Here is a 19959-nt window from a genome sequence, read left to right as displayed (position 1 = left end):
CAACAAATCTTGAGCGTCTTCGTGGTTGGCCAACGTGACACTTGATACATCTCTCGTGCCTGTGACACTTATATCTCTCGTGCTTGTGACACTTACATCTCTCCTGCCTGTGACTCCCATGTGCATTTAACCCCATGACAACACCATCGACCCTCAACCACATTCTCCGTTTCACCATGATTAATTGCTTGCTTAATTACGCATAACGGTGCCCAAAAAAGTCGATTTCCTGAAATCTTGCTTGCCCTGCAAATCAAAATTATCGCTGGCCCCTAATTATCTCCGTAATTAACGATCCTCCAGCAGATCCCACAGACACCTCAGTTGCAGCAGTAGCGACCAAACCAAAACACTTCACGCCCATCCTTGCCGTACTTCTCGCCACTATTATTCCCGTTTCCCTTATCCGGAGAACCACGATCCCCACCGGCATCCCCCAGCACAGGCTTCTCCATCTCGCCCCGTCCAGCAAGAGTCTTAGTGGAAACAGATTGCCTCGCACTCGGCATGTTTCGTGCTGCTGCTCACTGGCTCTTGGAATAAGCTGCCAACTCTGAAAGGACAGGAGACGGGCTCAACTCACGGGCTTGAAGGTAGTGAGATGTTGCGGTTATTTTTTGCCCTTGTCGGTATTCGAGCCCGCCAGGATACTATCGATGGAGCCAAACGTTCCCAGGTCCGGATGCGGGTCGTCCGGTGGAGTAGGTCCCTTGGGCCGCTTGGGAGTTTCTCCCCAAGTAATGCCTTTGCCGCCGCTTTTGCCGCCGCTTTTGCCGCCGCCTTTGCCTTTGCTGACAGAGTCTTTCGACTTGCCTCCTCCCTCGCTAGACATGGCTGCTGGGCTCCTCGGGGGGGAAGGAGGGTTGGCCAATGTAGGTGCTTTGATACGGTGAAAGGTACCTGTCAGTACTGTTTGGGCCCTGTTTGATTTGTGGAATGGAGAGTGGGTTGATAAAAGTTTCTCTGATGGTGAGATGGCCATATTTATGTTTGCTTGAAGAAAGCAAACGACGTGGATGATGACGAGCCATTGGTCCAGTCACGCTCGAGGCCGGTCAGTCGGAAAATGGTCATAGAATGTACAGTTGGCCGGACGGGCAGCATGGTTCCGCAGCTCAAACCATCGCGAAACCATTGAGGCTGTCATATGGCGACTCCTCGACCGTCCAGAATAGCATTTCGCCTCAGATCTAGCATGACGAACGTCTTGTGACGCCTAAGAAAGCGTTTGTGCCCTCTGCTACTATGGTCGTCGGTAGACTTGGTGGGAGTAAGTCACCCGAGGAGCACGTCACAGATGTTGAGGTCTTCTGAGGGCCATGGGAGCCCACTAGGGGGCACAGGAAGGTCCACTTAAGGGCTCAGGGGCAGATAGGCTCTCGACTACCCGTATAAAAAGACGAACTGACTTGCAGAGCTTTAGCTGGGAGCTAGAAATTACCGCATATTCTATCAAATGTCGGAAACAGGGGTTGAGGCCACAAATGGAGACATCCGTCCAAGCTGCCAATGACAAGCTTGAAATACGGCACAACGTGAGATCCTCCGAGTGGATTCATTAGCTGTAGAACCGTGTCATGGTCGTTCGTAGACCTTAGGGGAGGAAGTCGCGTGAGGAACACCTGACCGGTGCTGAGGCCCGCTCAGGGGCAGGGAAGGCCGATGTAAGACAAGAAGGTCGACCTAGGGCGTAGCTGCGAGCCAGAGATTAGTGCTGCATACCAACACCACCTAACCTTTGTTGCCTCTGCCGCTCTCGACAGACACTCTTGCCCCAAAGCCCCTTACAGACGGCCTATAGTACGTTTCTTGTTGGTGGTTTCTTAATTTTAGTCTCTGCCCCCATTTCCGGTATTCGTGGGAATATATAGTAGTGCTACACACCAAAGCCACCCAAACTTCGCTGCCTCTGCCAATCTCGACTCCCTTGTCTACCAAGCCCTCTTACATCTGCTGTCTGATGAGTTAACCCAATTGGCATCACAGTACTAAGACAGGTCGGCCGCGTCTTATCTGATTTTTTTCGGTGGCAAGTGGGATTATATTTATTACTCGCAGTTATTTTTCCACCCTAAATCTCGCCGTTTATTTGATTTCGTGAATCCCGAGAACCACTCTCTACATCGCCACTCCAGTACTTAGCAGACTGCACTGGTCGGTCAAAGCCACTCACCACAAAATACAGCCCCCACGCTCCTCTACAATCACAGCAACGCAGCAAGCAAGCCAGCAACTCCGGTGCCAAACCAGAGCATACTCTCGGGGGCGGCAACGGCAGCGGCATTGGTGCCCTTGGCGGGAGCTGTCGAGGAGGTAGTGCCAGTCGAGCCGGAGCCGGAACCGGAGCTGGAGCCAGATGTCGAGGTCGGGGCATCATTGGCGCCCACGACCGGAGTGCCGCCGGTGTTCTCGCCAAGGCCGTACGGGTAGACGTTGGTGTAGTTGAACGAGCCGTCAGATGTGCCCCTGTCACGCCAGAAATGTCCGCCGCGGTTAGTATCTGCTCTTGCTTCAGGTTGCATAAATATGCATCCGACAAAATACGCACCAAGTGTCGGCAATGCTAGAAAGCACACCCTTTCCGGCGGCACATTTGGCCTGGGTGTTGGGGACCGGCCACCAGCCAGGGGTAAAGGCGGAGTCGCTGAGCGGTCCGGGGTACGACTGGTTGAAGTAGAGGTTGTCCAGCGTGACGTTTGAGTTCTTGTAGCCCGTCTTGTTCGCCACCAGAGCTAGAACGTTGGCGTCGCAGTCCCAACGACCGAGCGAGGGCAGGCCCCAGTTGACAGACACGGTGCTGATGGTGCTGTAGTGGTTGTAGAACATGGAGTCGGCAGTTCCCTTGAGCTCGTCTGGGATGGCGCCACCGAGCAGCACAGTGTAGATGCGGTTCTTCAGCGAATAGGACTCGTTCTCGTCAAAGGTCAGGATGACGAGTGTGTCGTTCGAGAAGTAGCTGTTGTTGAGGAGGGGCTCGAGGAAGCCCCTGGCCCACGATGCCGCAAACGTAATGTTGGTGTCATGGCCGTCGTTAGTCATATTGGGGGTGATGAACGACCACTGCGGGAGCTTCTGGTTCTTCAAGTCGTCCGCAAAGGCACCGAGCCCCTTGATGAGAGAAAGGCGGGTCGCGTTGCTCGTGACGGAGTCGTAGAAGATCAAGGGGTTGTGCTTCCGAACGTAGTTATTGGCAAAGGTGGCCTGGTTGCTATAGTTGTAGCCCCGAAAGCCGGCATACGGGATGCCCTCCTGATACTCTGCGGAATGTGTTAGCTGTGTTCTAGAAGCCAAAGACAAACTCTTACAAGTCTACCAACCTCCCCAGGTAATTCCCTTGGTGTCCAACAGATCCACGACAGTGGAGACATTTGCCGGAATGCTATCAAAGTCCTAGGTTGCGGCGTTAATTGCGATCCGGCACGATTCGAATTCGGCGGTACCTGCATCGTTTTCCTTCATTGCCTCGGTTAGTAGGAGTCTCCTCTAGCAATTATTGGCGGTTACTCACCATTCCAAAATTATCACCGCCGACAACGGCCGCGTAGTTTGGTTGTGAAGGATGTGTTGTGGCAAAGTACTACATTCGTGTTACTATTGTGACTTGGCCTGTGGGCCACGTAGGGTTGGTTGCTCACGTTTGTCAAGAGAATGCCTTGGCTCTGAAATCATGCGTCAGTCTCATGGAAGTGCCATACAGAAGACGTACAGAAGACGTGGGCCACTTACAGCCAACCATTGCATACTAGGGTCGGCAGCCGAGGCCTGTCGGAGTTGTCAGTATCAAGCGGTTCGTGAGTGGTGCTCCAGAAGTCCTACATTGAAGTCGGTGTTCTCGAGCCAGACCTGGACAATGCGGTTGAAGGCGACGCCCTTGACATCGGAAGTCGGCGACAGGGGCTTGACGGTAGCCGAGGCCGAGGCAATGGCGGCCGTCGAGGGCTCAATCGTGGACTCGGCGGGGCGGTCGGTGGCCGTGGCATCTGGTGACAGCGGCACGGTAACCGAGCCTGCCAAAGCTCGTCCGACCCAGAGAGCCGCAGTAAGGGCGGCCGTCTTCATCTTGGTTCCGATTGGCGGTTGTGGTTGTGAATGTGGCGATTGAGACTCGAGAGCTTCAGCAGACTTGGCAGAGGTTAGGTGAAGGAGCTTGGCGCTGCTTTGTATTCGTCTTCCGTCTTCTTGGCAGAGAAGCTCAGGGCGGGCAGCTACCTGGCTGCAAGACCGACCCCGGGTATATCCTGGAATGACGTGCAGGAGGGGAGGACAAAAGTGTCGTGTTCCAGTGTCTTTCTAGTGTCTTTCCAGTGTGTTTCCAGTGTCCTCGACGCAGGTGTGCACCGTAGCTCCCTCCGCATTCTACCCGTTCAGCTTGTGCAACCAATTGCAGGCTGCCCATGAGGCCGTGACCTCTTGAGCCCCGGGGGTTTTCCGGTTAGCAGCTCGCACTCGAAAGACGCTTTCTCGGTGGCGAGACGGGTTAGCATGCCCAGGTCGCATTCGAGATGCGTTGGTGGATCAGGGCCAAAAAAACCGATGAAAGATGCAAGATAAAAGGAATTGCCCCATTAGGCAGGTCGTTGCCGCCTTATTGCGAGTGTACAGGGGATCATCGCCTCTGTATTTACACAGGGCATCCGTACCCCGCACTTTAGTTCTCAAGTTTGCCCGCCATTCGTTGCCCGGAGCATCTTTAACGCATGTGTGCTTTGGCAGCCGCATGATTGGCCGAGTCGCGATTGTTCGCGGCTCGTCTGGAACAAATTGGCGAATTCCATTCCTTTGCATGCTTTTCTGACGATCGAGCAGAAAGGCGCTAGATATTCTCAATAGCAACTCTCCCACCTGCCAACCCGTGGGCGGCGTTGACGCTGAGCCATTGGTCTTGTACCTGCTTGCGTAGTCCTCCGATCTATCTGATATCAGGCTTCGGCATAGAATTTTGCAATTTTATTTCGGTGGGATGGAGTTGATGGTGGCTGCCATCGCCAATGCGCCAAGAAGGATGATCGCCGCTACTGACGCGCCAAGAATGCTTGTTTCCGCGAGCAATCTTGGCGCGGGGGAATTCTAGATGTGGCCTCAGCGCTGCTCTCGTGAGCGAGGACGAACATGTATCAGGCAGTGAAAAATCCAGACTTCTAGATACCCTAGCAAATCTTACGTGTTTTTCGTCCTAACCGAGTGTTTGGAACTCCCCCAATGGGTGGTGCGCGATGGTGCACGTTGGCAGCAGGGGCCTCGTGGCCTGTTAACGCCGGGGCCATAGAAGGGGAGGCTAAAAACCGTTAACAAACTGCTGCCCTTCTAGGCTAGGCTGGTAAATGTTTAGCGTCCCCTGTCTCTCCAAAATGGATACCACCCGACGAAGGGCCGGTGCAACCTACAACCTGCAACCCGGAACTTAGACGACTTGAAGAGCGGGCACTCGATCCCAGTTTCGGTGCTGCCGACGGTAGGGTTGCCTCGCTGCCTGCTACAACCGACGAAGCCTGTGCCCGTCTTTTGCAGTCTTTTTTTTTTGTCTTTTCTCCAGGCGTAGCCAGGGCGTGCGCTATCTTTATCAGATCCGGATCTTCGAGCAGGTATCTCAGCTGCCCACCAGGATGCACCTCGACAGGTTTTCGAGATTCTCTCTCTGAGCAAACATGAGCTCCTCTGAGCAGCCCCTTTCGATCCCCCATCGCAGTCGCAAATAACGGCTGGTCCAGGCATTGGATTCGGTCCAGCAGATCAATTACTGATTATGTCTAACAATGGCGTCTCGCCCGCCCCAGTCGACAAAAGCCTGCCCCCTCCAGCTAGACGTCCCTGGCTACTCGCAATCGGGGGCCTAGGCATTTTGGTTATCCTCGGCCTATCTCTCGGCCTTGGCCTCGGACTGGGTCTTAAGCATGACGACACCAGCTCTATCCCGGACTCAAGTTCGCTATCCCCGTCAAGCACGTCGTCGCCAAATGCAACGCCCACGGGCGCCGTCCTGCCGGGCCTCGCCGCCAACGGCACCGCGCCGGCTCTGGAGAGCTGGCAGTTGGATACCAAGCGCGAGTATGTGCTCGACATGGCCTGGAACCTCACAGCCCCGCCACAGGTGCGAAGCTACAATCTCGTCATCACCAAAGGCCTCGGCTGGCCCGACGGCGTCGTCAGAGACATGCTGTTTCTGAACGGCAAGTTCCCCGGACCCCTTATAGAAGCGAATATTGGGGACACTCTCCTCGTCAACGTCACAAACGGCCTGTCCGACAACTCCACCAGCATCCATTGGCATGGGCTCTACCAGAACGGGACGAACTGGTTCGATGGCACGACGGGTATGTGTTGAATAGCTTCTTTGAAAGTGAACCTGTGCTCACACGTGCGCCCTCTGCAGGCGTCACGCAATGCGGGATTCCTCCCGGCCAGTCCCTGCTCTATAACTTTACCATCGAAAACCAATTCGGAACTTTTTGGTATCACTCTCATTCCGGCACCCAGTACCTCGATGGCATTCTCGGCCCCCTGATCATCCACGCCCCCGAGGAGGCCGAGGTCAGGAAGTTGTATGACACCGATCGTGTTGTGCTAGTCCAGGACTGGTACCACGATTTTAGTACCGTCAACTTAGCCACTTACCTCGAGCCGGAAAACGAGAACACGGAGCCAGTTCCGGACAACGGCCTTATAAATGGAAAGAACTAGTATGTGCTTGCTCGTGGGCCCCTGGATAATTTCTATTGCTGACCACGCAAGCTTCAACTGCTCCTCCTACGGCAACGATTCAGGCCACACATGCTACGAAAACAGCACCTACAACGTCTTCAATGTGGAGCCGGTATGAGCCTAATTCTGCCCCTGTGTAGATAACCAACCTAACGCAAACAGAACTCTCGCACTCGGTTCCGCCTCCTCAACACGGGGGCCTTTGCCGAGTTTGATTTCAGCGTGGACAATCACTCACTGTCCGTCATTGAGGCCGATTCCACTCTCGTCAACCCCCACCCAATAGACCGAGGCCAAATCCACGTTGCCCAGCGATATAGTGTCGTATTCGAAGCGAACCAGTCAACAGCTACCAACTACTGGCTGCGCATGTCTATGATAACATTTTGCTTCACCGGCACGAATCCGGTCCTCAACTCGGCCATGACGGCCGTTATTTCGTATTCCGGGAATACTACTATTGCCCCTTCCAACGCTTCTGTCGACTGGAAGGATGCATACAGTGGTATGTTTTCAACGCGAATCTCTGAAAAAGGGGAAACGCTAACGTAGGGGCGTTGACAAGTGGAATGTCACGATCTCGATCCATTCAACCTCGTGCCTGCAAGGGCAATGCTCCCACCTCCCGCCACAAAGTTCTACCGCGTCGACTTTAGCTTCGGCATCGGCGACTACCAGCTGGACCGCGCCAAGGTTAACGGCACCATCTGGTCTCCGCTAGCGAACACAACGACGCTGCAGGAGACAGTCATAGGGCTTAACAGCGGCAATGCCAGCTCGTGGTCCGTCGACGAGCAGGTTGGTGGCGCCTTGCCGTCCAACAACCAGTTCGTCCTCGGGGTCAGCTCAACGGGCGTCGAGGTCGTCGATGTGCTCGTCTACAGCCTCGACGAAGGCGGTCATCCTTTCCACCTGCACGGCCACAGTTTTTGGATCCTCGAGACGGGCTCCGGCCCCTTCAACTGGACAAACTACTACGCTAACCTGATGCCCTCTAACCCCGACGCCGTCGCCAACCCGCTCCGCCGCGACACGCTGACCATCAACGCGTTTGGCTGGTCCGTAATCCGCTTCGTTGCCGAAAACCCCGGACTCTGGGCGTTCCACTGCCACATCGCCTGGCACATGGAGGCTGGGCTATTAATGCAGTTTATGTCGAGGGCTGATATGCTAAAGACCATGGACGTCCCGGCACATGTCATAGCGCTGTGTCCTTCTAGCTGAGATGGATAATATGGAGCTAGAGGTCCGTAATGAGTGCCCGGCAAGAAAAATTATCCCATGAAGTGTTTATATTTGCATTTGCAGCAATCTGCCATCTATCAAGCTGTTGAAATTTAATTGTGATATTCAAATTCAGGGTATTTTAGACTTTTCTAGTGCCTTGCTTCAGCCATATGCTATCAGACCTGAAAGCCCTACCACAGGATTATCTCAGGCTTGGGGTATCCCCGCACCTAGAATCGCACTTCATAGCTGGTGGCCTTCAGCCTGTAGTTTTAGAGAAGACAACCCATTCCACACCGTTCTTTTCAGACCTTCAGAAATGCCTCTACGGCCTCCCCATGTAGTCACTGCTCAGGGAATGAGAGGAATCTCTAAGGCCATAGGCGATGGTAGAATGACCCATTAGATGAGAGTTGGCCGAGAATCTGACTGTGCGGGGCGACTAATAAGAGGGGAAATGCGCTCTGAAAAATTTGGATTGAAAATGATGGTGCCGTCTGCACCTTCCCACTTCTTGATCCGCCCAACATGGATCATTACCACAGGCACTGTAATTGCCCTCCGCTTGAAGACGGAACGTGCCTGCCTAAAAGGTACGTCTGACATGGGCCTGTCCTCTCAATGCTTTGGACAAGCAGGCTACAGCCTACGTAAGCAGCGCAACCATCATAGACACAAACTTAGTCCAGCCATCACCTTTTTTCCCCGGCCGATTCCATTGAGTACTTCTCATTCAAATATTAGGTGCCTCCTCGCGCACGCCTTGGGAAGAGTTGTCGACCTTGGATCATCGTCTGCGCGTCGCAAAATCCATCTTAGCCCATAATCCCCCGCGCGCTTCGGCAATATGAACGTGGCAGACATGCTGTCGAGCGCCGCCCATTCCCTCGTGCCGAAGCAATTGCCAGCCTGGCCCCTACGGTGCGATGACCTCCAACTTCCCCGCCGTATTCCAGTGGTTTGTTGGCCCTCTCCTCGAATAAGACGTCTGCTTTCTAGATTGACCTGACCCCGCCCGCAGATCGCCTTTGGAACTGCACCCTTCTCGGTCGACACCGCACCCGGCGTCGGCGCCATAAACCGAGACCTCATTCGCATATGCAGCCGCGCCATCGACGCAGGTCTCTTACACATTGACTCCTCCGACAGCTACAATACTGAGCGGGAGATTGGCTACGCAATCCGCGAGACTCTGATTCCGAGGGACGACCTCTACCTCAGCTCCAAAGCCCAGCTGGACTGGGACCACATTGAAGACTCCATCGACCGGACGCTGGGGCACTTGGGCGTCAAGTGTCTGGATCTGTACCTCCTCACCATTCCCTCGGGAGCCCCGCGACCTTCCAAAGAGCAGGTTCAGAAGGCCTAGCGAGACATGGAGCTGCTGTATTGGAAAGGGAAGACAAGGTCCATTGGCCTGTCCAACTTCCAGAGCGAAGAATTCGACTGGGTTCTTGAGTGTGCTGGTATCACCCCTATCGCCAACCAGCTGCATTTCCACGACTACCTCATGCACCGCGACAAGGGCTTTGTCTCGGCCATGCAGCTGTTGGGCTGCCAGATCATGGTCTTTGATATTCTCAACACCGTCAGGAAATTCAGGCGCTACCCCTTTGATCAGCTGCTCGACAAGATGGCCAGAAAGTACGACGCCCCGAGACAGAACCTTCTCTACAGCTGGGTCCTCTCTCGCGACCTTGTCGTCATCACCTCGGACCAAGACCCCCACGGCATGGACTGGCTCATGCGCACACCCAACATCAGAATGCTTGCCCACGACCGCGAGTACCTCGCTATGTTCGGCCTGTCCTACCTAGGCCCTTGGTGGAATCCACGGAAGGATGATATAATTCCACAATATATCGTCAAGCCGTTAGACTTTGGCTCTGGAACCCTTTCAGGCAGCAATTTACCAAGTGTCACGAGCGAGGACTCGGCGGTTAAGGACTCAAAGGGCAAGGGACTTGCAGTGGACGACGAGGAACAGGGGACAGGGGGGAGAAGAGCAGAAGCCAGTCGACAAGGGCAAAGGAATCCAAGTCGACAGCCCTGACGAAGATGATCCAGCGGCCAAGCCGTTTTCTGACCCCAAGTTAAGGCCTTTTGTTTTCTGAATACAACGTTTACTGAATTTAGACAGATCACCGTATATATAGGTTTCATTCTCACGAAATAAAGTACATAGGGCAGCAGAATTTCTGGCAGTTTGAGAGGTGTTTATTCTTGCACACCTGTGCCTGACCGCGCAGCGACCCGATTGTCGCTGTGGATAATTATGTTACAGATTCCGCCTCCCGGTCTCGGAATTTCGTGGCGTCTTGTTCACGCCTCTTTCCGCATGGTATTCCTTCCACTGTCAGTGCAGTTCAGGACAAGGATACCAAGTCAACGCTTGTGATTGAGGAGATATGTGGGTGTCCGAGGTCACTGCCACAAATTCCCATCCAAGTATCCTACAAAAAAGAGAAAAGAAAAAGACAGAGACAAATGAAGCAACTCCAGCTTCGTCGCTCTTTGACTAGCCCCTGCACTCGTCAAGGATCAAAGGTTCACATACCACGCAGGATCTAATAACGTCTAGGCCCGTGCCCACGGTACCTTTTGTCATCATCCTTGATCTCGTCTATGGTGCCCATGTCGCGCTCGCGACGGCTGTAATACGACTCGGTGCTACGGCGAACGAGCGTGGGCTCCGAGCGCAGCCGCGTGACAGTCACCACCTGCGTCGTGCGCCACCGCGTATCTGCATCCTCACGGTCCTGCCGCTCGCTCTCCCGCCGCTCGCTGTCACGCAGCTCGCGCTCGCGGCGCTCGCGGTCGCGCCGGTCCGCCTCGGCCCGCGTCCGCGACAGGTCGCTGCTGTCGTCGCGCTCGCGCCCCTGCAGCGCGCGCGTCGCGTAGTACGATCCCGGCGCCCCGCTGCTGTAGTCTGTTGTGGATGACGAGAAGGGGCGCCGCCGCGGCGTCGTGCTGCCTGTCTCGTCGGCCACGTTCTGCGTCCAGCGTGACGTGGTGCGGTTTATGGCGGTTCGCGTGGGTACGTTGTCGAGGTCGAGCGGCCGCGGTGGGTCTTCGGGGACCACGGCGACGGTGCGGTTGCGGTGCCGCTGCTGCGAGGCCGACGAGGATGGGTACACCAGCGAGTCGTTGTCGGACGTGATGGTGTCGCGGTCGGTCGAGCCCCACCGCCGCCGGCTGTAGCTGCCCGTGTCAGTGCGCCGGCTGTAGCGGCTGTCTGACATTTTCCTGGGGTTGATGGAGGTGGTGTTGGTGGAGGTGTTCTAAGCTTGATCTTGTGGTTGTTGTGGTGTGGTGTTGATGGTGATGGTGATGGTGATGGTGATGGTGAAACTGGTGTGGAATAGGTCGAGACTCGGACCATTCTTAGGACTCTAGGAGGGCATATTTATACTGCTTCTACAGTTAATAAGGTGTGACCATCAAGGTCCTCGAACCGAGTGAGTGAGTGAGTCTCATGACAGCGTCTTGACACTGAGTGTTTACTTGACTCTGACTCTGTCTTACCAGGTGACGCATCCTGTTGCTGTTCTTCCCGCTGTCCCTGCACGCGAGACTGTGTGTAGTTGAAGCAGACCAGTTTGAGGGTAGGGTCTTGGATCGACGAGGGTGAGATGACATGGGTTTGGAGGTTATTCTGAGTTTGCTGATTAGTTCACTTGTGAGGAGTCAAAATGGGAAGGTTTCTTGTCATTTTGTACGTGCTGACGAGTATAAGCCATCTTTCCCAGGGATGACCGAAAAGTAAACCGAGGAAGTAGCCATGCAAGGCAAATCCAATGCTGTCTGAATTTGGTCTTACTATCAAGGTATTTGACTCTCACAGGATACAGCACAAACAAAAATTTTGGCATAGCTGATTGATGCAAAGTGCTGAAATACTGAGGCTGAAGAATTTGCGGAAACTGTTGGATTCCGCGGTTTCAGGATACATGGAACCTCGCCCCAAGCTACAACCCAAGCGCCACGGTGTCAACTGTCAAATAACTAAAAAAAAACCGACCCGCCGACGGCAGTCCTCCTCCTCGCGTTCCCTAGCCAGACGATCCATCTCCTCACGGCGTTCTCTCTCCGCCCGCCGCGCCCGCTCGTCGCGCGCCGCCTCTTCTTGCTGCTGCCGTTTCTCTTGCTGCTGCCGCTCAGCGCGTCTTTCGTTCTCGCGCCGCAGTGAGCTTCGAGCGTCGTTCTTGTAGGTGCTGGCGTCGTCGTCGTCGTCTTTCCAGCCTCTGATGCTCTTGCGGGCCGGAGTCTGTTGCTTGTCTTGAGTCTGTTGCTTGACTTTAGGCTGTTGCTTGTCTTGAGTCTGTTGCTTGACTTTAGGCTGTTGCTTGTCTTGAGTCCGTTGCTTATCGCTGCTATTTTTGCCTGACGAGAGTGAGCGAGCGTATTGTTTGTACCTGTCGGCAGACATGGTGTTTAGCGTTTTGTGAATTTCTTGGGATATGGTGGGTGGGAAGTCAAAAATTGAGGTTTGGGTTTTTTTGTACTGGTAATTTGTTGGTTTTGATGTCTGTGAGGAACAAGCTGGAACTCAAAACGTCGTTGGCGGATTAGGGGGGTATTTATACTGCTTGGAAATTCCCATCGAGGTGTCGGTACCAGGTGATTATGGCGTGTTCAGACACAAAGGCCGAAGGTTTGTCTCGCCATCTATCAGGTGGCGCGTTTTTCTATGAGGCAATTAGGGCCGCTGACAATCTAGGACCGTTTCAGGCTGTTGAATGGATGATGGAAGATCGAAGGTTTCAAGAGAGCAGATTTCAGTATCTTACAACTCGGCAGTCTATTTTATGTTCCGATACATGACTTGTTTCATCACGGTTGCTTGGCCGTGAAGAACAGCTTGTCGCTTTATGGGTAGGTTTGCAAAGCAATCACTAAGAAATCGAGCGTTACTCGTAAAATCCCCATACGATGTCTAACAAAGAAAACAATTAACTTCCATGTGGATTTATCAGCGGCAGGCAGACGTGCGAACACCTCCGTTCGCCGCCCAAGTACCTACTCTTGTACTGACAAGGAGCTCAATAGCAAACATAGGTAGTCAGGGGCACATATTAGGGGCATGGGCCGCTCTGTAGCAATTCTGCTCCAGGGCTCTCTTCATTTCCCAAAAAGATAAAACATCGATATTCACTCCATGCCAAGGTAATTACATCACGTATTCGACCCTGCAGCTCTCCCGAACTTTGTTCTGTCCTTCTTTTTTTACTGTGCTGCGTGCTTCTCCTTTTCAGTGCCACGCTTTGGTGGTAGCTCTTCCGTAAAAATCATTCTTGACGATTATCTCCACCAGGACATATCATCATCATTTCAAAATACCAAGGCAATCAAGCAAAATCCAACTCTCCTCCTCCACGCCTCCGCCTAAGCCATCGTTGACGAAGCGTCGCTGGGGAACTATCCCGCTCGCGGTCCCCGTTGTCGCGGGATTGTGAGCGATAGCGCGGGCGGTAAGAGCCCGAGGAGGACGTCGTCGTGGTGCGGACCACGGACGTGGACCGCGACGAGGATGGAGGAGGCCTGGAGCTGCCGGCGTCGCGGCGCTCAGCCTCACGACGCGCTCTCGCACTGCGCGATCTCTCGCGGCGTTCAGCTTCGCGGCGCTGCATCTCGGCGCGGCGCTCCCTCTCGCGCTCCTCCCTCTCGCGCTGCTCTCGCGCGCGGCGCTCTCGGTCGCGGCGGTCCTGGGCCTCGGCGTACTTGATATCTTGGGCCCAGTCCGCGACGTCCCCTTTGGTCTTGATAATTGCGGGAACGTTTTGTACAGGCAGCGTGGGGTCGCCGTCGCGGTACGTGGTTGCTTGGGGGTTTCTGCGCGACGACTGCGTGGACCACGACGAGCTTGGGTACACTTCGGACGTGTTTTCGTCTTCGTACATGGGGCTAGATTGTCGCGGCCGGAAGAAATCCCCCGGCTGCCGCAGCTTTTTCCACGGCCGCGTGTCACGCTGGTTGTCGGACATTGTTTCTGTGTGGCTGTCGTTTCTGTGTGGCTGTCGTTTCTGTGAGGGGTATTGCGTGAGAAGTTGCGTCAATGCCCAAGTTCTGTTGTGGCTTCTGATGTTTTGTTTAGTGCTTGCGAGGAAGCCAGAACTCGACACGCCTCGGAGGTATTTATACTAAACGCAGATGGCCATTAAGGTGCACAATCTGGGTGAGAACGTGATGCGTCAGTGTTCAAACACCGTTCGGTTGGGTCATAAGAGCGTTTCAGATATCTCGAAACACACGAAGGCGATACCCTCTCGGCGCTTCATGAATGATTCCTCCAATGCTCGAGGAGTCACTTGCCGGACAACGTGTTATGTAATGTGAGTTAGTCCCGCTTCGCCGAATTGTGTTATTGCAATCCATTCACATCACCAGAACTCGGGTAATCAAGGTCGGTACGGATACAGATATATTGCTAGGAAACTATATATGGAAAGCCATGCAGATTAGAAGCTATCTTACCGAGGAAAATGCGCAGTTACTTGCATAACGAAGAGAGACGAGACCACTATTGCATTTTGGTATTTAGCCCCAAAATTTTTGTGTGTACATTCAGTACGATGACTTCCTTTTGCGCAGTCTACCTTGGTCTGGTCACGTTGTGTATTTCAATGGCGGGAGTGAATGATCAGGTCTCGACAAGGGTGCACAGTTTTACCCCTGAACCTGACAGGGGTAAGTAAACAATTCGGCAGCGAACTTCTCAATTAGAGCATTAGAGCCGGCGCAGTGCGTCATCAAGGCAGTAGGCAAGAGTTTGGGGGGGAAACGCAAATGTAATTCGACCATGATGTTACTAGCAGCAAAACATTACCCCGTGCCAAAACTGCTCGCCACCGCCTCCCTGTTTCCCTTCGAGGTATCTCCAGCGCCAACCTAATGTCGCACATAATCTTATCCCCATTCAAAACAACGCTCGCTACCAGTTGTGGTTACTTCCCTCTTAGCCCGCATTATTCGCGGTCATAACAATGCCAAAGCAAAAATTTCAGCCAGTAGTTCTCAGTCTCTCAATCCGACCGGCCGAGCCACGTCTCACCACGCACACCTCCCAGATCGTGGGCTAATAGTTGTTCAGATCCTCAATCTCCTTCTTCAGTTCCCCGATCCTCTTCTCGCCCTCCTCGTGCTCCTTAATTCGGATCTTTTCCAGTGTCTCGAGTAGGTCTGAGTCGGCTGATCTATCCATCCTGTCAACCAGCTTGCCATCCACGAAAAAATCAGTGCCGGCCCACCGGCCTGTCTCAACGTTGTAATATCGTTTAGACTGGACCCCCTCGTCATTCCGCTCGTATTCGTAGGAATTTTGTGCGGGGCGCCGGCTTCGGCTTCGGTATTCGTCAGAGTCCCTCTCTCTCTCTCTGTCTCGGGCCCTACTCCTACTCCTGCTGCTTCGCCGACGGTAGTCCGTCGCTCGAGCCGGCGTACGTGCACGCGGGCGCGGTCTTGATGATTCCCGGCGCGATCTTGGGATGTCGTATTCGTAGTCGGCCGGTGGAGGGGCGCGGCGACTCTCTCTGCTGCTCTCGTAGTAGTAGTCCCCGTCGTAGTCATAATCCTCCTCCGGTGGTGGATAGCGGCTCGCCCTGGAAGAAACCAGTCTATACCTTCGTCTCCGTGTCGGACGGTCGCTTTCGTAGACGTAATAGTCGCCCATTTCGGCGAGATGCGATTGCCACAGTATGTAAGTCTTCGTTGAATGTCAACACGGGTGTGCTGTTGGGGTGGTTGGAATTGCCCGCTTGATGCACTTGTTGGGATGTTGATGCAGTGAAGGGTTATGATGGGTAAGAGCGACAGATCCCTACCTATTTATACCTGGAAATGTGCCTTTGTAGAGAGTCCACTCTTGTCATATTTATGACTCTGAAAAAATGGCTGGAGTGGCAAGCACGTCAAATTGCTAGACTTGGTCTCGGACGAGAGACATGAAATTGGTTTCATGTTCAAGTGGTTAGTGATGGAGTGCGATCGTGCAGCAATCTTAGTCGTCTCCGTTTCCCCGCCTCGATTGTGCCACCACACGAGAATTGGCGCCGAATCCGTCCCAGAGCCACCAAACGGAATGACAAACATAGAAGCCGAACAGGCGACACAGCATCTCCCGTCACACGGGCCCAGCTCAATGGCATGCCAAGATATTCGTCGGCGGGTCAAAGTTTGGTCAATTCACGGACTTAATAGACAACTTCTACTATTTATTACCTTCAAGTCAATCATCCGATGGATGATACGAGGAGAGTTTAGCCCCTTCAACTAATTAATACTGCATATTTCACTTCTTCGTTTGTAAAATAAGCTGCCTGACCGTCAGGAAGGGGTCAGCTGAACGGATGCCTCCGGCGGCGCCTGCCGCGGGCTGTCCTCGCTTCGCTCGAGGGAATGGGTGGCTGGGCCATTTTACTAAGAAATTAGTAAGGACAACCCCGCTTTGTGGCACAGCCAAAGGTTGACTCAACTGTGTCAACTGTGTCAACTGTGTTAAAAGTAAAAACCACAGGAGAGTCATCACAACGTAAACAGCATGGTGTTGAAGCAAAAAAAGTCGATTCTGCTATCTAGGCTACACCCGGAACCAACACCTCGCCGGCGTCAACACGGCGCTGGTAATCCGCCGCACGCAAGGCACTTGTGACGTCATTCTTGACCTGGATTTGGTCCAGGGCAAAAGGAACGTCAAACATTAAGCCCTGTAGACTAGTAAAGCGTGAAATAGCCATATAAGTAAGCCCTAAAGAGAAATCCCGCTGAGAGATATCAAGCATAGCCCTGTTAAGCGTAGTTCCCTATGACTTGTGAACCGTGATGGCGTACGTAATAGTAACGGGGAACTGACGGCAAGAGTAGGCCGTATTGCCGCTCTGGAAGCCCCGTAAGGACTGGAAGATCGGCACCACATTTCTCGGAATAGCCTCATCGTTAGGGAAGCAAGCCGGGCCGTCATACTTGTCCATCTTGACAAGCAGAACAAAGGGAGCCTCGCGGCGAGGGTCTTCCACGTCGGCAGCCCAAGCGATATTATAAAACCTCAGAAGTAAGGACTCTGCCTAGCTGAACTTCGGGACAACGGATTTACAGCTATTCTAGCCCCTCAATACCAGAACAAATTCTCATGATAATTCGATGTTTCGATGTTCATGGTCTAATTGTTGGATTTCTGGGGGGCAAGCCCCCTAGGACCCCTAGTGCCTACGACGCTCTTAGCCTACGGCGCTTAGAGCCTATGACGCTTTCCTTCATACAGCTTACGCGTTATATCTGCTAATTAGGAAATTGCTCCTTCCTGACGCACACACCCACGACACAGCAAAGCGGCATTTCGCGGCTTAACCTGTCCGAGGTTCATCCGATCGACCAGTCCCTCGAGTCCATTTCGACACGGACGAAAACTGGCCAATCGCTGTGCGAGAAACTTTCGGCACCCTCACGGTAATATAGAATACAGCCTCTCTTCGCCTACGGTGGCTCCGTTCAGCTGAATCAATCTCCAGATGTCACCTCCTAACACATGCATTGTGTTTACTTCACCCATTGCAATATCGCAATTAGCTAGCAATTACCCCTGACCTCGCGGAGAAATTAAACGAACATCGGCAATACAAACTCTCAAAGTGATCAGTAAGACAAGAACAGGTGTAAGATGTCGCCCGAGACATGGCGCACGTCAAACTGCCCCGGACTTGTACAAAGTGTCTTACCTCTTCATTTGCTCTGTGGGCCTTGACGCCACACAACAATAAAGAAACTTAAACTATTTTCGTCTCGGCCTTGAGGCTTGAACTCCAGATCTCATACTAGCCAGCTGGCTCCGGACCTGTCAAACCTGAGGCCTTCTGAGTTGAGGGACCGTTATCAAAGACCAAGACCCCAGTGTTACGATCCTGGTCCAAGACTGCAGGAGGCGCTGGAAGCCAATTGCCAATTGAGCCGCACAGGTGGGCGGGGTCGGGCCCCGCAAGTGTTCGACACAGCCAATCAGGAGGCGCTCGGTGCGACTGGTCTGCCAAGACTAGGCGAGCGCACCGAGCAGGGCGCTCGGTAGTCTCTGAGACGCTCGGTGTACCAAGCGTTAGGAGGAGCACTGAGCACGCAAAGGAAAAGTCCTGATTGGTTACCTGAATTAGATATATACGATGACCGTAGCCACGGTCTTAGACAGTTCTTGCTTGGTTCTTCAAGCAAGCAATACACATTCGCTGCACTCATACATTTTGAGTGGCATTCCGATTTGACTGTATTACCCGTGCGATAGGAGCTTGCCCTTTGTTCTATCTTCATAATTACCAACCCCAGCATTCTGTGGAGCCCGTGCTCCCTTACAGACAGACGACCCTAACAGTCGAGTGGTTTGTAATACCCAGCTTCTCAGTCTCTAGACTAATTATAATTGCTGCCGCTAAAAAGAAAAAAAGAGAAAATAGGAAAAAGAAAGAAAAAGAAAAAGAAAAAGAATCTACTCGGCACTCTACCGGGGCCTCAACGTCTCCCATCCGTAAATGTAGGCATATACGTCTTCCTCCAACCACTTTTCCTCCGATGCTCATATTCCCGGTAATCCTCATTCCGCTGGTGCTCATCAGCTACCCTCTCGAATGGGGTCTGGAATTTCAGGTACCTGTACGGTATGATTGGGGGAGCCGCAGGGGGTAGGATCGGCGCTTGATATAGGTTGTCGACGGGCCGCATGGGATAAGCTGTAAAATTTGGTGGCATGTCGGGTATTGAAACACTCGGTCTTCGCGTTGGCTGTACAAAATCTGGGCGGGCCTCGCTCTGTGGTTTCCGCCGGGGCTGTGGTCGAGCTGTTTGAGTTGGATATTGCATCGGCACCGGCACTGGCCCTTGCGGTGGTGGTGGATGCCCAGGGTGTTCTTGGCCATGCTGAGGCTGAGGAGGCCGAGGAGTCTGAGAGTAGATACGGGGATCGTTGACGTAGGCACCGTTGGCGTAGCCGCCGGTGGGGTAGGCACCAGCGTTTGTGTCGTGTCCGGGCGGAGCCCTGGGCCTGGAACGGCTCATGCCATGAGCCCGGTTCATGTTCGTTCCAGCGAACTGCGCGGCTGCATAGGCGATTCCGGCGTCATTGACGGCATCGTAGAAACTCGTGTTGCTTGGTGGAGGGTAGAGGCGGGCGGGCTCTGGTTTTTGAGTACCATTCTTGAACATTGTGAAATATAATCGATCGTTGGGTTCTCGTATCGGGTTCTCGGAAAAGTATTTCTGCCGGCTTTGTCTTCCAACTTCTGACGGCACTCCCATATCGCTCTTGTCATGCTTTCTAGCCGTCGAGACGTCTCTCTTGTGTCTCTTGTCTGTCTTGTCTCTCTGGCAATTGTCTGTCTTGTCTCTCTGGTAAGTGTCTGTCTTGTCTCTCTGGCAATTGTCTGTCTTGTCTCTCTGGTAATCTGGGTAATGTCGGTCTCGAGACCGTGGGCGAGCCGAGCCGGTCCGGTGGCGAGATCTGTGCCGGTGTTTGCTCTCCGGTTGTCCTGCGGGCTGCATGCGAGGGGGCATCGGCGCGGTTGGTAAGGGGCCAGGGGGTCCATTGGATCCGCTGGCTGGCTCGGCAAACGATGAGCGTCTCGAGTGCCCAATTGGGTTGTTTCGTGGACTGTACAGGTCCACAGATTCAATGCTCTCGTCGTCGCTGAGTACGTCATCGCCAAATGTAGATGTTTGCTGGGGCAATCTACCATGATTATCATGATATTGAGGCTCACTGGCACGCTGCCGCCGCTGTCCCCGCTCTTCCTCCGCGTTTCGTTCAGGCACGGCGTGCCTCCAGTCCTCAATCCTTTCTTTTGTGCTATGCTTCATCTTGCACGCGGCTTCAAGGCCCAAGGTAAGCGTCAAGACCAACAAGGCCTTCCAATTCAAATCACGATAGCGCGGGCCTGGAGGTGTCAACAGAGTTCCGGTCCATTGGAAGGCAAAAGATCGCTGGCAACGGAGGTGGCTTGAAGATTCCGTGGAAGCAACGGGCCGACCCGGCACATCTTATACCACAGAGGAGCCCAAAAA

At 53.6% G+C, this 19959-nt stretch overlaps 8 protein-coding genes across 8 annotated transcripts; 2 read left to right on the top strand and 6 right to left on the bottom strand.

Annotated features, from left to right (window-relative positions):
- Nucleotides 1-1804: 1804 nt before the first annotated feature.
- On the bottom strand, nucleotides 1805-4503 carry B0T26DRAFT_709332 (phosphoesterase family-domain-containing protein). Its single transcript, XM_060441921.1, has 8 exons — nucleotides 3817-4503; nucleotides 3727-3762; nucleotides 3636-3659; nucleotides 3509-3577; nucleotides 3445-3453; nucleotides 3318-3390; nucleotides 2549-3257; nucleotides 1805-2466 (listed from the first exon to the last, which is right to left on the bottom strand). Exons 1-8 carry the CDS (start codon nucleotides 4057-4059, stop codon nucleotides 2205-2207), a joined length of 1425 nt encoding a protein of 474 aa, XP_060296057.1. The 5' UTR covers nucleotides 4060-4503; the 3' UTR covers nucleotides 1805-2204.
- Nucleotides 4504-5404: 901 nt separating this feature from the next.
- B0T26DRAFT_854178 (multicopper like protein) lies at nucleotides 5405-8221 on the top strand. Its single transcript, XM_060447673.1, has 5 exons — nucleotides 5405-6311; nucleotides 6371-6677; nucleotides 6730-6811; nucleotides 6862-7204; nucleotides 7265-8221. Exons 1-5 carry the CDS (start codon nucleotides 5744-5746, stop codon nucleotides 7921-7923), a joined length of 1959 nt encoding a protein of 652 aa, XP_060296056.1. The 5' UTR covers nucleotides 5405-5743; the 3' UTR covers nucleotides 7924-8221.
- Nucleotides 8222-8773: 552 nt separating this feature from the next.
- B0T26DRAFT_751337 (NADP-dependent oxidoreductase domain-containing protein) lies at nucleotides 8774-9979 on the top strand (the record flags this gene model as incomplete). The annotated part of the gene is made up of 3 exons (XM_060445366.1): nucleotides 8774-8884; nucleotides 8948-9280; nucleotides 9359-9979. The coding sequence occupies 3 exons, from the start codon at nucleotides 8774-8776 to the stop codon at nucleotides 9977-9979; spliced, it is 1065 nt and encodes a 354-aa protein (XP_060296055.1).
- A 225-nt stretch (nucleotides 9980-10204) lies between these two features.
- On the bottom strand, nucleotides 10205-11168 carry B0T26DRAFT_675593 (uncharacterized protein; the record flags this gene model as incomplete). The annotated part of the gene is made up of 3 exons (XM_060439851.1): nucleotides 10205-10279; nucleotides 10484-10493; nucleotides 10525-11168. 3 exons carry the CDS (start codon nucleotides 11166-11168, stop codon nucleotides 10205-10207), a joined length of 729 nt encoding a protein of 242 aa, XP_060296054.1.
- A 39-nt stretch (nucleotides 11169-11207) lies between these two features.
- On the bottom strand, nucleotides 11208-12567 carry B0T26DRAFT_871793 (uncharacterized protein; the record flags this gene model as incomplete). The annotated part of the gene is made up of 2 exons (XM_060447936.1): nucleotides 11948-12567; nucleotides 11208-11318 (listed from the first exon to the last, which is right to left on the bottom strand). The coding sequence occupies exons 1-2, from the start codon at nucleotides 12353-12355 to the stop codon at nucleotides 11208-11210; spliced, it is 519 nt and encodes a 172-aa protein (XP_060296053.1). The 5' UTR covers nucleotides 12356-12567.
- A 707-nt stretch (nucleotides 12568-13274) lies between these two features.
- On the bottom strand, nucleotides 13275-13910 carry B0T26DRAFT_675591 (uncharacterized protein; the record flags this gene model as incomplete). The annotated part of the gene is made up of 1 exon (XM_060439850.1): nucleotides 13275-13910. One exon carries the CDS (start codon nucleotides 13908-13910, stop codon nucleotides 13275-13277), a length of 636 nt encoding a protein of 211 aa, XP_060296052.1.
- Nucleotides 13911-15001: 1091 nt separating this feature from the next.
- B0T26DRAFT_675590 (uncharacterized protein) lies at nucleotides 15002-15595 on the bottom strand (the record flags this gene model as incomplete). Its single annotated transcript, XM_060439849.1, has 1 exon — nucleotides 15002-15595. One exon carries the CDS (start codon nucleotides 15593-15595, stop codon nucleotides 15002-15004), a length of 594 nt encoding a protein of 197 aa, XP_060296051.1.
- Nucleotides 15596-18414: 2819 nt separating this feature from the next.
- Nucleotides 18415-19104, bottom strand: B0T26DRAFT_675589 (uncharacterized protein; the record flags this gene model as incomplete). The annotated part of the gene is made up of 1 exon (XM_060439848.1): nucleotides 18415-19104. The coding sequence occupies one exon, from the start codon at nucleotides 19102-19104 to the stop codon at nucleotides 18415-18417; it is 690 nt and encodes a 229-aa protein (XP_060296050.1).
- Between the last annotated feature and the right edge of the window lie 855 nt (nucleotides 19105-19959).

Source organism: Lasiosphaeria miniovina (assembly GCF_030549165.1).
Source record: "Lasiosphaeria miniovina strain SMH2392-1A chromosome Unknown B0T26scaffold_4, whole genome shotgun sequence".
In the NCBI taxonomy this organism is placed as follows: domain Eukaryota; kingdom Fungi; phylum Ascomycota; class Sordariomycetes; order Sordariales; family Lasiosphaeriaceae; genus Lasiosphaeria; species Lasiosphaeria miniovina.
The sequence above is the reverse complement of the archived record's forward strand: the minus strand, read 5'-3'. Positions and strand labels throughout refer to the sequence as shown.